The sequence below is a fragment of the Poromitra crassiceps genome (assembly GCF_964638095.1).
Source record: "Poromitra crassiceps genome assembly, chromosome: 29".
In the NCBI taxonomy this organism is placed as follows: domain Eukaryota; kingdom Metazoa; phylum Chordata; class Actinopteri; order Beryciformes; family Melamphaidae; genus Poromitra; species Poromitra crassiceps.
In genome coordinates, this window is record NC_139641.1 from 7752050 (window position 1) to 7768660 (window position 16611).

The 16611-nt window shown below is 44.2% G+C and overlaps 1 protein-coding gene and 1 pseudogene across 2 annotated transcripts in view; both read left to right on the top strand.

Annotated features, from left to right (window-relative positions):
- The window catches only part of LOC310800032 (ectonucleoside triphosphate diphosphohydrolase 3-like), a 146044-nt pseudogene that overhangs the window by 6448 nt on the left and 122985 nt on the right, over positions 1 to 16611 (top strand). The window lies entirely within an intron of this gene.
- On the top strand, positions 597 to 8737 carry LOC310800236 (ectonucleoside triphosphate diphosphohydrolase 3-like; the record flags this gene model as incomplete). The annotated part of the gene is made up of 5 exons (XM_083662818.1): positions 597 to 620; positions 1001 to 1270; positions 1370 to 1480; positions 4614 to 4751; positions 8549 to 8737. The coding sequence occupies 5 exons, from the start codon at positions 597 to 599 to the stop codon at positions 8735 to 8737; spliced, it is 732 nt and encodes a 243-aa protein (XP_083518944.1).

Consider the following 16611-nt stretch of genomic DNA (forward strand, 5'->3'; position numbering starts at 1 on the left):
AAAGATAATCGGATGCAACCTGCCATCCCTCCAGGACCTGCACGCAGCCAGGACACTGAAGCGGTCTCGCAAGATCATGGCTGACCCCTCCCACCCTGCCCACAAACTCTTTAAGACACTCCCCCACGGCAAGAGACTGAGGTCTGCCAAGACCAGAACCACCCGCCACAAGACCAGCTTCTTCCCAACCGCCATCAGCCTCACCAACAAGGCCCGGAAACCCCTTCCGCCAAGGACCTCACCAACAACCCCCCCCCCCCCCCACACACACACACACACACACAAACAAACTACCTCCTCTTAAACTCAACTGAACTCCCCCCCCCCCCATAAAACTGGAACTCATATCTAATTTAATGCCTGTCTAACTGGGACTGTAAATTCATTCAATCCGCATAAAGTTGCTGTATCCAGATTGAGAGGACACATTGCATTTACACTTGTGTTCAATGTGTACACAATGCATCCCTGACCACCTCCGGAGGTGGTTTGGCCGATCAGATTGCAATCCATCTTCAATGCGTTTTGGGGGTGTTTACACCTTCAAGTGATAAAAGACAATCTGATTGCAATCTGATCACAGAAAACACATGTTAATGCCAGGTGTAAATGGCCCCAATGTGACGATATGTATCGTGGGGCGGAAAAATAAATTGTGATATTAGCTTAATTTCATCACGTATTCAATCGTATTGTGAGATAAGCACATTGTTCCATCATAAGAAACATTGTAAACAAATGGTACACTCCCCTCTTCCTCTCAGGGTTCCCACTGATCCTTGAAATCAAGGTCTTGAAAGTTTTTGAAAATAGACATGGGTCATTGAAAGTGCTTGAATTTATAGATTGTGTGCAATAATAGATTTTTTTTTAACTTATCTGTAAAGTCCGCTAGTTCTCATTATAAAAATGTAATTGTAATAGTAATTAACATTGATATGTGTCTGTGTTGGGTCCTTGCCTTTCATCTCCCCTTCTCCACCTGCTCTTAACCCTCCAGGCATCGCAGGACCCCACCTACGTTCCCAACCCGTGCTACGCGGAGGGCTTCAACATCACCGTGAAGGCCTCGTTCATCTACGAAACGCAGTGCACAGAGAAGCCGGCCAACTACAACCCAGACCAAGACATCTTCATGGTGGGGGCTCCGGACTCGGACAAGTGCGGGAGCGTCGTCAAGTCCCTGTTTGACTTCACGAATTGCTCTGGAGCAGTTACTAACTGCTCCTTCAATGGCATCGAGCAGCCACCCGTCACTGGGGAGTTTATGGTAACCCACTGTGACACAAGCTGCACGCACACACAGACATATACTGTATAGGGTGCATTCATAATAATGAACTACAACTCTGTCTGTTGTCCCCTCAAGGCATATGCTGGATTCTTCTTCACTGCCAGGGCTCTGGGGATGAACAGAACCTCAGAGCTGGAGGGATTCGAGGCTGCAGTGAAGGAATTCTGCCACACACACTGGACAGTTGTACGTTTCTCAAATTTGCCTGCTGCTGCTACAGTGCAAAGGAAGGAGGCAGATTGAAGAGTAAAATAGATGTAATAACTAGTAATAGCATTACAATGACTGGTCATTACGGAGTAATACAAGTGTGTTTTTTACCAGTAATTGTATTGTAAGGTCTAGTCTAGTGGTTCTTTTGTCTGCAATAACGGTACTTACAACACTGATAGACTGCTCATTGCCTGGTAATTACTGAGTAATATGCTATACAGGCAGAAACATGGCTTTTTTTTTTACCAGTAGTTGTATAATGAGTCATTATTTTATTTATTTATTTATTTATTTATTTATTTATTTATTTATTTATTATATAATTGTTTTCTCCCATTTTTTCTCTAATTGTATTTGGCCAATGCTCCAATGATGCTGCATTAAATCCCCCATGCTGTCCCGGTCATTGCTCCACCCCCTCTACCGATCTGGGGAGAGTTGTAGACTAGCACCTGCTCACTGCGGCGCAACATGTGCAGTCGCCAGCTGCTTCTTTTCACCTGGCAGTGAGGAGTTTCACCGGCAGGACATAATAGTGTGTGAGAGGATCATGCTATTCCACACCACGTCCCACCAGGCACCCCGACCGACCAGAGGAGGCGCTACTGCAGCGACCAGGACTCGTACCCTACCGGCTTCCTACCCGCACACACGGCCAATTGTGTCTGTAGGAACGTCTGACCAAGCCGGAAGTACCGCTACCGGGAATTGAATCCTGGGCCGTTTCTCAATAAGGGTTCTTGTGTGTTCTTGCGTTCTTGTGTCCCTGTGAAACGTCATCAGTCGCAGCCCAAGTGCTGTTCCAATACAAAGTTCACATTTCGCCAAGAACGCTTAAAATATATTATTTCATCACTAAATTAATTTCTGATGACTTTTGATGCCTACAAGCAGGGTAGTAGGTTTCAATAAGTGCCACTTTACCGACATTTATGGCGAAAAATGGCAAAAAAGCTCCAGAGCACAATTGGCTGCATCTAAATCAGCTGACCTTTTTATTTGTGTAGTGATTGATTGATTGATATTTTTATTTAAGTGTCATGCACCTGGGTGCCCAGCCCATATGGGCTTACAAGACACTATATCATAATTACAATCGCCAAGATGGCCACACAACAAATCATAATATACCTTTGTACAGAATCAAGAAAAGAAAAGAAAAGAAAGGGCATTTCACTGAGACATTCACTTTCCAAAAAAAACAATTTTACTGGGTACAATGTTCCCTGTCTTAGTCGCCAGGCATTTTCTATAAATCTGGCTAAAACAAAAATTTCCTTATCAAAGAGCCAACTCAACATATGACCTTCTGACAGCCAAAACAAATCGGGATTCTTCACCTGGATGTTCTCAAATAAAGGATTTCTCAAATCATTGTATATGGGAGAAGGAAACACAAAATTAAATTCATCCTCCACAACACCAAGATCACAAAAAACACACTGGGCTTGTTGTAGTACTGCAGGCGGCCTCTGCGCTGGTATTGCACAATACCCTCAAGAACGCTTCGTCTCAAACTGCCAACAGCGTCATGTGTGCTTGTGACCTAGCAAGTTCATTCTTCCAAGAACGACTAGCAAGAACGTTCTCCCCAAGAACACAAGAACAAGAACGCATTCTTGGTATTGAGAAACGGCCCTGGTCTCCGCTAGACGAGCGCTTTTACACCCCCCCTACTCGTTAGTTTTAAGTAGTAAATTTGTATGTATACCTGGTAAAATGTTAAAATGTACTGTAGTGGCCGCTGTTTCCATGCTAGCTGACTAGTCTCATGAGCTCGTGCAAATCCAGCATGCCTTGCAAGGTTAGAGTCGTTCTCTAACAATAACATCTTTGACACTACTGCAGAATTACCTTCCCGTGACCTGTAGTGGCCGCTGTTTCCAAGGAATAATAATAATTACAGATGAAGACTGGCAACTGCTGAAACTGCTGTCAACACGGCCAACAGCCATGTTGACAGGCACAAACAGCCACAGGCATGATTCAGTTTGGGCTTGCTGTCACAGCAACTTGTCTGTCTGCTAGGGGTGTCATGATATTTCGTCGCACGATATATCGCGATATCGAAACGTCACGATATCGATATCGTCAGAAAAGAATATCGTAAAAAAAAAAAAAGATTGTTTTTGCTCCTGAATAATATTTAGCAGAATCAACACGCATGAGTGAGGGGGTAGACTACTACTGGCATGGCAAAACAGCTCAAGGGGTACATAAGATTACATAAGTTTAGGGACCATTGAGCATGAGTTATTTAAGAAATAGATTGTATACTTTACTTTTCTTTCACCATGCAACAAACATTTAGTTTGTGACAGTGTGACACATTCTATTGCAAGAGAAGCATTATCTTCCATGTTGTTTTCTAGTTATTATAATAACAATTTCCAAAAACAGCATTTGTTTTGTATTTTGTGTATTTCAAATGAAAGACTATTTTTCCAGCATTTTCCCAGGGCTCCCTTGAAAAGAGGTTTCGATTTCAACGGGACTCACATGGTTAAATAAATGATAAATAAATACATAAAAATTATTTACTTTTGTTAAAAAAAATATTGTTAAAATATCGTATCATATCGTTATCGTGAACCCAATATCGTGTATCGTATCGTATCGTGAAATTAGTGTATCGTGACACCCCTACTGTCTGTCATTTTTATTTCTGCATTTCACATTCACTTCACTCAACTGTGGAGGAAATTATACTATAATAATATTCTATCCCTGACTCTATTCTCTGTTATGTGATCTTATCTCTCTGTGTGATTTTGCAAACCAGTTCTGTCATACCTTGACCTGATCTGGAGAAAGATAGCTGCTAGTGGCTAAATTAATTGGTCCTCGTTAGCACAAGAAATTCCTTATCTCTGGAACTTTACCGTTCTATTTGATCATGTGCCAAGCATGATATCATATCTTTAATTAAGGGGTCTAGAACTGCTGTTATGCTGCGTCTTTTTACTTCATACACTTTGGGGGGTCTGTTTGCAATCAATTAGCTACAGGAAGACAACTCTTTCCTCCAAGTCTCTTAAATGACAGAGAACTTCCATCACATGAACATGCACCTCAGACTCTGATCTTTGTTTCTCCTGTCTTGCAGCTGAAGGAAGAGAAGCGTTGGATCTCTGAGCGATTCCTCAAGACGTACTGCTACTCTGGTCACTATGTCTTCACCCTGCTGGCGGACGGATACAAGTTCGACAAAGAGACCTGGAGAAACATCTACTTCCAAAGAGAGGTGGGTCAAAAAAGGAAAGATGGTAGACACTGTTGTATCTGAGCGGCAATAGAGAGGCTGGAGGCACCCTCTCTGCCTGTGATTGGCCTATAGCGTCAAACGTTCATCCAATCACATTCGCTTGGCTATCCTGCGTCTCTTTCTACAGTCTGTGGTCAGACAGACAGCAGTTTCGCTTGCTAGCATGCATGAAAGACGCCACTGTGTGTTTATGTTTTTGATATAGTCTGGTCTCTGGTTTATACAGTAATGCTGCCGCTACTCTTGGCAGTGCACGTATGTAAAAAAATAAATACGGTAATAATAAATAAAATATGAGTGGTTGTGAACGGCGAGAGACAATCATTTTTTTATCTCGTTTAATTCAAACGAGATAAAAAAATGATTGTCTCTCGCCGTTCACCACCCTAACCCTTACATATGAGGTTTGTCCATTTAAAAGATAGCGTTGTAAGTCAAGAAAGTCGCAGTTTGTCATAAAACGGTTGCACTATAAGTTATAAATCAGTTCAAGTGACGTCATAGTCTCTCTCTCTCCCGCTAGGCCATGTTGGTGTTGGTGTGACCTATATTGTGCAAGACGAGAGAAAATGTGACGTTTGCGTTTTACGACAAACTGCAGCTTTCTTGACATGCAAAACGCTTTTTCTTCACTTTTGGTGTGGTATGTGAAGGGTTCTGGTCAAAATCTCCACATTTAAGACCAATCTGTTACAATTGTACAAAGTGTATCATTTTCAGGCAGCAAAGTGCCCTCTATGGGTTCAAACCTGCTTTATTTTTGCCTCCAACCAAAATGTCCCAAATGTGGCTGTCTGTTATGTCACGGCCTCCATGTCATTATTACTGTAGTTCACACCAGGAGAGTTGCAACATCTCGATTCACTCCAATGGACCCGTTTTTAGCACAAGCCCTTTAACAGCGCAAGGCATCGTGGGTAATCGCCTACTGTGGCTAATGTTAGCGGCTAGTTAGTTATGTTACATGGCAGTAAAACGCCACTGAATGACCAAATTGATATAGCTTTTAGCCATTTCGAGTAACACTGTTTCCATACGGACGACCAGCGTTGGTTAGTTGTGTATAATGTGGCTATATTTATAACGTACTCTATCTCTGATACACTCTGATATCATGTGTTTTCCTCTATGCGCGGAAAAGTGTCATGGCGCCGTTTCCGGTTTACTTTTTCCAGTCTGAACCAAACAATGTTCTGAACACAGCCAAAGAGTGTAGTGAGACAAGAGGAGACAATCTTCTGCTTCTTTTATTTGTTTTGTTTTTTAAATCAAGCAGCAGCCATTTTGTCACATATCTGGGGGGGTAAGTCCCCATTTAAATTGAGGAAAAATCACATGTGTACTTCATGGCACAATTCCAACAGGATTAAAAAAAAAAAGGTATTTCGCCGTTCACCGACATTGATATTTTGGTTCGTATGCTGAAGCAGGAAGTAGGCGTGACTTTGGCTCTCTATACGAAGTCTTTAAGAGGGAGAAGAAGACAGAAATCAAAGATAATTTCTTCCCATTAGACACTGTCCTACTCTATTCTATCTGCTGCATGCTCTATCATGTATTCTCTATTGTTGCAACAAAAGCTCTCACATTAGACAAAGAGTGAGAGAATAATATGAGAAAATACATCAATATGACAATAGGTTTTGAAGGGCTGTCCTTGGGCTGACACGTTGCAGCACATTAAAGGAACACTCCGCCCATTTTCAACCAGCTTTGTATCATTAGAACATCAGTAGTATATCAGAAAACTGTAAACGGTTTTGAAAGTCTGTCATTTAATTGGACAGTTATTGAGTGTTAAAGTGTGGACCAGTGACATCACTGGTCCACACTAACTCAAATTTATAACTCATTAACTCAAATCAACTCTCAATAACTGTCACACTAGATGAATGGTGAATAGTTTGACAGTTATTGAGAGTTGATTTGCTCCCCGTGCTAAGCGGATTAGACCGCACATTGGGAGCTATGCATGCAGAGACGGATGCCTCTCATACTCATCATCTAACAGACAAAAAAAGTCGATGCCAGAGTGATTTATTCCATGCCTGCACCCTGGGGACACCGAGGCTCTTTCAACAATGGTGGTCCCTCAGTAGAAGGAGATTCCCAGGCTGACATTCAGTCCATTACTTTATTACATTATTCAGTCACTGTTTCCAAATAGCACATGATTATAATTACCCTTTATGACTCATTCACTGAAAACAAGGGGCTTCCCTCACTGGGCCTGGGGCTATTCCCCCACATTCCACAAGCTGCCAACAAGCCAGACACTGTGCTGCTGTGCCCGCTCCTGCCTCTGGGGGGATCTGGAGCCAGATACTGTGCTGCTGTGCCCGCTCCTGCCTCTGGGGGGATCTGTGCTGCTGTGCCCGCTCCTGCCTCTGGGGGGATCTGGAGCGGGACACATGGATATAGCTCCTTTAAGAGGACGTTACAAAGCAGACACACTGTACTACAGAGAAACCAGACGTCTGTTCTGTGTCACGTACGGCCCCGGGGATCGGTTCAGTTTGTCACGACAGGCCTGTTTTGACACTGTTGACTTCAGGGGAAATCCAAAGTGTTTCTAACAGTCACTTTGATCCGTGTCTCAAACGATGCCGCGTTGGGTCGTTGAATTGAAGGGAATTTGGACTGGAAAATCCTTGAATTTCATGACATTACAGTCATTTGGCACGCAGACGCTTTTATCCAAAGCGACTTACAATATCACATGTTGTCAACAGTAGAGAAATCAATTTTGCAACACAATCTTATGACAGCTGCAACTTTTGAAGGAATAAAGTAGCACCTGTAGAAAGTATATTGAAAAGGATGTTTTCATCTTTAAGAAGGTGTGGGAAATCTGTAGAACAAAATGACAAAAGTGAATCTTCCTCTTTTCTCTCCCCTCCCCTCCCCTCCTCTCCTCTCCTCTCCTCTCCTCTCCTCTCCTCTCCTCTCCTCTCCTCTCCTCTCCTCTCCTCTCTTCTCCTCTCCCCTCCTCTCTCCTCTCCTCTCCTCTCCTCTCTCCCCTCCCCTCCTCTCCTCTCCCCTCCCCTCCTCTCTTCTCCTCTCCTCTCCTCTCCCCTCCTCTCCTCTCCTCTCCCCTCTTCTCCTCTCCTCCCCTCCCCTCCCCTCCCCTCCCCTCCCCTCCTCTCCTCTCCTCTCCCCTCCTCTCCCCTCCCCTCCTCTCCTCTCCCCTCCTCTCCTCTCCTCTCCTCTCCTCTCCCCTCCTCTCCTCTCACCTCCCCTCCTCTCCTCTCATCTCCCCTCCCCTCCTCTCCTCTCCTCTCCCCTCCTCTCCCCTCTCCTCTCCTCTCCTCTCCCCTCCCCGCCTCTCCCCTCCTCTCCTCTCCTCTCCCCTCCCCTCCTCTCTTCTCCTCTCCCCTCCTCTCCTCTCCTCTCCTCTCCTCTCCTCTCCCCTCTTCTCCTCTCCTCCCCTCCCCTCCCCTCCCCTCCCCTCCTCTCCTCTCCTCTCCCCTCCTCTCCTCTCCCCTCCCCTCCTCTCCTCTCCCCTCCTCTCCTCTCCTCTCCTCTCCTCTCCTCTCCCCTCCTCTCCTCTCACCTCCTCTCCTCTCATCTCCCCTCCCCTCCTCTCCTCTCCTCTCCTCTCCCCTCCCCTCCTCTCCTCTCCCCTCTCCTCTCCTCTCCTCTCCCCTCCCCTCCTCTCTTCTCCTCTCCTCTCCTCTCCCCTCCTCTCCCCTCTCCTCTCCTCTCCTCTCCTCTCCCCTCCTCTCCTCCCCTCCCCTCCCCTCCTCTCCTCTCCTCTCCCCTCCCCGCCTCTCCAGGTGAAGGACACCAGTGTAGGCTGGGCCCTGGGCTACATGCTGGGCATGTCCAACATGATCCCGTCCGAGGCGAAGACGATCCTCCCCATGGCGGGACCCGTCTTCTCCGGCCTCATCTTCCTCTTCTCCGCTCTCACCATCATCACCGTCGTCTTCCTCTGCATCCTCCTCGTTCGCACCTGCTACTGAAGTGGTCAGAGGTCAGAGGTCAAAGCAGCTACACCACTCACAAAAGGGACCGGGACCTGTCATTGTAAGCCTCGGCCACCGCTGTAGCCGGGAGGCGCTACAGTAACATGTGCCCAGGTTCTCCAATGGAAAGTTAATCACGAATGTTCATATCTTTTTTGAGCCCGGAGCCATTTAATGACAAACCAGTGAAGTGGCCAAGAGACTGAAAGCACCCAGCTTGTATATATCCTGCTAGCATCTTCGGCTTGAGATGGGACATTCAGTTACTGTTCTGAGATAGTTTTCTTCCACTTGGTAGATAGTAAACATAGATTTATCTCTAAAACAAGTATAAAACAAGCCCAAGTTGATTTTGCACTTCAGGTACTGTATACTCCAGCTAGACTAAAGTAATGGGATACATTCTGTATACTCCAGCTAGACTAAAGTAATAGGATACATTTTTGGGGGGTATCAATCGACTTTTTCAGAATCTGCCATATGCACTAGACATGGCGGTTTTAAAGTCAAAGAGGTGATATTGTAGCAGTCTGTGTGGTGTGAATTAGGGGTTGCATAGACTAGTCAACAAAACAACACGTCAACGTTACTACCACGAGTCAATGTTACTACCACGAGTCAACGTTACTACCACGAGTTACTACCACGACTCAACGTTACTACCACGAGTCAACGTTACTACCACGACTCAACGTTACTACCACGACTCAACGTTACTACCACGAGTCAACGTTACTACCACGACTCAACGTTACTACCACGACTCAACGTTACTACCCCGACTCAACGTTACTACCACGAGTCAACCTTACTACCACGAGTCAACGTTACTACCACGACTCAACGTTACTACCCCGACTCAACGTTACTACCACGAGTCAACGTTACTACCACGACTCAACGTTACTACCACGACTCAACGTTACTACCACGACTCAACGTTACTACCACGAGTCAACGTTACTACCACGACTCAACGTTACTACCACGACTCAACGTTACTACCACGACTCAACGTTACTACCACGACTCAACGTTACTACCACGAGTTACTACCATGACTCAACGTTACTACCACGAGTCAACGTTACTACCCCGACTCAACGTTACTACCACGACTCAACGTTACTACCACGAGTCAACGTTACTACCACGAGTTACTACCATGACTCAACGTTACTACCATGAGTCAACGTTACTACCCCGACTCAACGTTACTACCACGACTCAACGTTACTACCACGAGTCAACGTTACTACCACGAGTCAACACCTACCGGGAGATGTACTAGTCGTCACATGGTTTGAGACTTGCTCCCCCCCTAGGCAGCAGCCTGCCAGAGCTGCTCTTCTTATCTTGTGTCTCTTTCCAACCTTTTCTATTGGCCTTTTTCTAGATGATTATTGATCAGAGTAGTAAACTATGTTATTAGGCTTAGAGCAATGTGGATTTGCACATTCTTGATTGTTTTTCTTGCTATGGGAGTTACTTGTTGCGAGTTCAGTACAGGGATGGGTTCCTCCTCTTGACAGTGTGGTGTGACCCACGGCACCAGACCTGAAATCCCTAAGCAGCTGCTGAGGGGGAAATACGGGAGTCTGCAGAGCCCAGAGGAGAAGATGGTTAAGGAAGAGGAGAGACATCCAAAAAGACACGGTTTTTTAGCCAGCTTCCAGTTGGTGCGTGCGGGAGTTGCATTGAGAGCTGCATGATGAAATGTCACAGTGAAATAACGTGCAGGCCGGCCATCGAACTGTTAGCAGAAATGGTGGTATTATGAGCTTGGATATATCATATTTACCAGTGGTGACGTGGTAATTACGACAGGACACCGTTCAAGTGCTCTGGGTCGGAAAGAGCAACAAACATGGACGCTTGTTCTCTCGTGGCTGGTGTTTTCTTACTAACAGCAAGTAGTGGGTCATTATGGTATAGCTACATAGGCCATAATGTGCAAGTACTAAAAATAAATGATAGCTATGAACAGAATAACAAAATATATCACTTTTTACAGTCTTTTGGTGCCACGGACTTCATACTTTCCGCCATTGTTGTAGTCCCGGAAACCTCAAGCAACGCCACAACATCGGAAACTCATGTAGCATCGACATGTCCGAAATTCCCACTCGTAAATACGATATTGAAGGGCCGTTCATCTGCGTACAACTCGTAAATACATTAAATACGATGTATCCGAGGAGCACATGAACGCACGATGAGTTCATTACGAGAGAGATGTTCACATTCGTCCCGTGTCGCAGGCTGCTGCCATCAACTCAGTGACCAAGACTAGTTTTTTTTTTTACTTGCACTGCTGCACGTGACGGATAGTCGTCATCGACTTGACTTTATTGGTAGAAAGGTCGACTTAAAAAAAACAGGAGTCGTGCAACCCCTAGTGTGAATATCCCGAAAGAGTGGCAAGACACAAACACACACACACACACACACACACACGCATGCGCACAGAAGCACAGGACTCACTTTGTCCATTCACTTCCATGCACTCACCTACTGATTGTGATTGTCAGTGTATTACATTTGCACTGAACGTGTCTTCTTTGTATGAACATGCTTTACCATGGCTTGAAAGCTATCAGAAGTGCACAATAATATTCACTATGTACTTAATGAACATGTCCCTATCATGTAATACAGTGTATTGACACCGTGTAACAACACAATAATGTGAGTACAAAGTATACAAACCCTTTGTGTACTAAAATAAGAACAAGAAATAAGAATAAGAAAGTAAGCAAAGTCAACATTACAAGGTGTTTAGTTTAATTTCTTTGACATGGTCTATATAGCCGACGTAGCCACGATTTAGCCCACTTCTAGCCAAAACATTTTCAGTGAGATGGATAATATCCCAACATGTTTCAGGCAGTGGGCAGCTGCTTAGCAAAAATGGATTGTTATAGTGGTGCAACTCTGTTGTAATTTTTATTTTTCAGCACATCCGATTTGAACGTTTTGTTGTGTGGTATTTGTAATTACCTTTCTCACAAGAGAAGCGACTCAACTCCTGGTCCAGTCACTTATCATCTCTTGCCTGGACTACTGCAACGTGCTCCTGGCCGGTCTAACTGCCACCGACATCCGACCGCTTCAGCTCATTCAGAACGCTGCAGCCCGTCTGGTATTCAACCAACCCAAATTCTCTCACGTCACTCCCCTCTTCCAGGACCTCCACTGGCTTCCCATCTCGGCTCGCATCAAATTCAAGACACTGGTACTGGCCTACAGGGCACTACACCAGTCAGCTCCCCTGTACCTGCAATCTATGGTCAGGTTCCAAACCTCTCAGCGCTCCCTTCGCTCCTCCACCAGTGCAGGTCGCCTCGCCCCTCCTTCGCTACGGGGGCTCAAAAGTCGCTCATCCCGATCTCGACTCTTCTCGTCCCTGGCACCTCAATGGTGGAACGAGCTTCCACCTTCGGTCAGGACGGCTGAATCACTGCCGATCTTTCGGAAAAGACTAAAGACACACCTTTTCAGGCTCCATCTGGGCCCTTCTTGATCTAACTTCTTTCTCTCTCTTTCTAAAAAAAAAAAAAAACTACTAACCTAAACTAAACTTGTACCACTGTTCCTTCAGAAGTTGTAGTTGTCATAGACTGTGCTCCATAGTTGATTGCTCTATTGCTGACAAAAATGTGTTATTGTAAGTCGCTTAGGACAAAAGCGACTGCCAAATGGCGTAATGTAATGTAATGTAATTATGTTTTGGGATGATTTTCATGAAGTACTTAAAGTGTATTGTAATATAGAGTATTATTGTATAGTCATACTTTATAGGTTCACAGGTTAATGCACATGATTTAAATTAAAGTGTTACAAAAAAGTCAGTGGAGGATTTTAGGAAGGTTATGAGGAACATGTTGCGTTGAGGATCTGGCCTTGTGCATGTGGCTGTTATCTGTGTCCTGGATGCTGTAGATACACGTTCACTGTGAGTACATACTGTAGTCATCACATCTGACTTTTCATTCTTTGCAGGTTATTTATACAGCCATAAAAAAGATGTGTGATCCTGCAAAAATATCTTTACATTACAACCTTCTCTGAGCAATTCAGAGGATTCAACTGGCAGAGAAAACACTTGATACCATAGTTAGGGGTCACACACGCACGCACAAACACACACACACACAAACACACACACACACACACGCACACACACACACAGTAATGTTAACAAATGAGGAACATTGTTTCAATATAAATTAAATCATTCTGAAACATTTTATATAAAAAAGAGTTGATGGGACATCATTAAAGTCAGCATGGTTGAAACACCTGCAAATGTGTAATTATGTACATTGTATTCTACTTGGGGAGCATTGACAATAACGTGCTGGCTCCATCTCAGAGAATTATGCATGATTCTCATCTGATGCACTGACTGTATTACTCGTGTTTTTATTATGGCTAATAATAACTCCATATGTAACATATCTAATAAAAACAACATCTAATAACAGTGGATGTCATTGGCTGCTCTATGAGATGCCGGTGTGTTGGGCTGTATGCTGAATAAACAGAATAATACAATATTACTAATCCACTAGCGATGAAATCAGTTGAGCTACATTGTTCCCACACCTTTTTTTATTTATTTTTTTATTTTCAGTTTTATATTAAAGATTAAAAAAAAAAAATGTTTTGCTAAAACGACTAGTCGACTACTAAGCACAGTGTCGACTAGTGGTTTTACTAGTCGACTAGTCTGTGAATGCCCTAATACGAACTATGCCCGCTGGATGCCAATCTTCTTGAAAGACATGGCACAACTACCAGATACCCACCCATCAGTCCACAAGGCTTTCTTGGAGGGGAAGTTTGTCGTGCAACGTGGTGACAAGAAGTTCACACTAATGGCAATTAGGGATGTCGAAAATCATAATTTTTCTTGACCAACAACCAACCCTCATTAGCCGACAATTGGTCGGTTAACCGAGAAGATTAAAATGCGCTATTTGACTGTCTGTAGGAAGAAAACCCCCCCATGATGGCTTCATGCGCCAGTGAGCAGCCTCCGTCCGAATGCATGGGTGGGCGTGGCTCGTCCCCTATCCACTTCTTTTAATACATACATGGCCATGATGCCTATGGGTGCTTCTTCCGGTGTAATCCTCCCAGCCTTGTTGCTGACAGCTTGACTCCCGTCTGTAATGTGTCAAAGCTGCAGGCGAACGGAGCAAATCACTAATCAGGTCCAGCTTGGCAAAAATCTCGTCGATAAATATCCAGAGTTGCTCAAAGAGCGACAGAAATAGCGGATGTGATAGATAGAATTATTACATTACCTCAAATAAATCGTCAAACCAGTCTTATTTATTGTGACAAGCGACTCACCCCCCCCCCCCCTCCCAGCATCAGAGTTAACTCTGACACTGGGGGGGAGGAGCCATGATGTAGAGGGAGGAGCCAGGATGTAGAGGGAGGAGCCAGGATGTAGAGGGAGGCGGGGTTTTGACTTTTCCAATGCAACAGAAGAAGTCTACGGGCTATGAGTGAGGCAAAAGCCACAACATCAGATTCAGTTTTAGAGAGATTAGCTCATGTAGAGGGCACCCCAAAAATGGAAATAAACGGACATGGGTTCAGTGTAATATTAAGGGATTCGCTTAACATGATAAAAAAACACATGAGCAGAAATCAAACAGCTTTGGACAGAGGAAAAACATATGGGTATGATCAGCTGGAGAAAAGCAGCATCGGTCACAGGTGTCATTTGTATCAGGGAACAGCCTGCTAAGCTTAGCTTTTGTGTACTGAACCCTGTGTAGAACTTTGAACTGGATTAGTGTTAGACGAGAGCATGAGGATGTAGTCTCTTAAAACAGACTGTCTCATCTACATCCAGTGAATGCAGCTATACACAGTCTGTACGTTACACCCCCAGAACATGCACAAGGAAGTTGGGAAAAAAACCTTCAGACAGGAAAGAAGTTCAGAAGTTCGACGGAATCCGACCAATCACGACACGTGTGTCCACGAAAAATGCGGCATATTGGATTCTGATTGGACTAATGAGCGGAAGACCCGCCTTTCTGCGATTCTGATTGGACTAATGAGCGGAAAACCCGTCTTTCTGCTTCCCATTCCGGTTGGTGCATGATTCTCCCCCACGAAGTACAGACGGTATGGCGGAAGCATTTGAAAATTGCGGAAGCCAACTCGTCTGTTCTAAGAGACTAATGAGGATGAGGAGTTGACTCTAACTAGTGCCTCCTCCCAACATTCATCAGACAGTCACACACACACACACACACACACACACACACACACACACACACACACAGACTGTTTCTCTCTCTATCTACTTCTTTTTTCTGTCACTTGTTGCTTCTCTCTCCCTCTCTCTTTCTTTCCCTCTTTCTCTCTCCCCTCCCTCTCTCTCCTCTCTTTCTCTCCCTCCCTCTCTCTCCCTCTCTCTCTCTTTCCCTCTTTCTCTCTCCCCTCCCTCTCTCTCTCTCTTTCTCTCCCTCCCTCTCTCTCTCCCCTCTCTTTCTCTCCCTCTCTCTCTCTTTCCCTCTTTCTCTCTCCCCTCTCTTTCTCTCCCTCCCTCTCTCTCTCTCTTTCCCTCTTTCTGTCTGACACATTTATTATTTGTATTGTTTATTTTCTGCCACAGTTTCTCTCATTTCTCTTGAGTTGTTTGTCTTTCATTCAGCTGGAGAGAGGCTGGCTGTGTTTCTGCTTTAAGTTCATGGTTGTATGTAGGCTATATTGTGTATGTGTCATTATATGTTGTGTGAATACAATAAAAAATATACGATTAAGCAAAACATGCAGTTTTCAGTAAGGTCACCTTTGGGACAATGGGATCTGTTCTCTTTACAGTTTTTCCTGGTTGTTTAAACAGATTTTTGGGAACATCAGACACAATGTGCACAATCTCTAACTCATTTACCAACTGCTAAACCAATTCTGCTAAACTCCAAGCACATTTTCCTGCTTTAGACTCATCTTCCCATTCCATACCACACATTTTCCTGCTTTAGACACATCTTCCCATTCCATACCACACATCTTTCAGCTCACTAAATCTTGCACACTCTTCCTGATTTTCCACTCCTGATGTTCACTCAGAACACACTGCCAATCACATTCCTAAACTCCAAAGGCTGTTGTGCAATTTGCAATCATCAATACAACAATATATGTCGATATTTCACATCCAACAGGAGAAACACTGAACATGCAAAGTCCTGATTCCACTGCTAAGGCATTCCTACAGTGTTTTCCATTCATATATAGTGTTTTCCATTTTGCACATCAGTGTTCAATGGTGTCTGTTTCCCCAAAAATCTAAGCACAAAACACTCGTGTTTTGTGTTTTTGTGTTTTGGGGAAGAATGTATTTGTATTGCATTCCATTCAGTTTGCTGTTGGGTCTGAGATACAGTATAATATTTTCTTTTTTACTACATTTCTGTTGCTTTATATTTGGGTATTTTACGAAAGGAGAAAATGCTAGCCTACAACATGAACATGCAAAGGTATCATTCTCCTGATCATTCATAAAGTGTTTTCCATTCATACTATAGTGTTTTCCATTTTGCACATCAGTGTTCAATGAGTGCTTGGAATGTCTACTCGTATGATGTATATGTTTGAGTTTTGAGAGCAAAGTGTGCTTGTGCAAAGGAAGTATAGGATTTAGCATTTTGTGCTTGAGTTTTGAGGGCAAAGTGTGCTTGTGCAAAGGAAGTGTAGGATTTAGCATTTTGTGCTTGAGTCCTGAGATTTGTGTTTAGGATTTTGAGGGAGTGAGGTAGTGAATCAGGGAATATGTTTAAACAACCAGGAAAAACTGTAAGATGAGGGTTTGTGTGGAGCAATGTCGCCCTCTGGTGGAT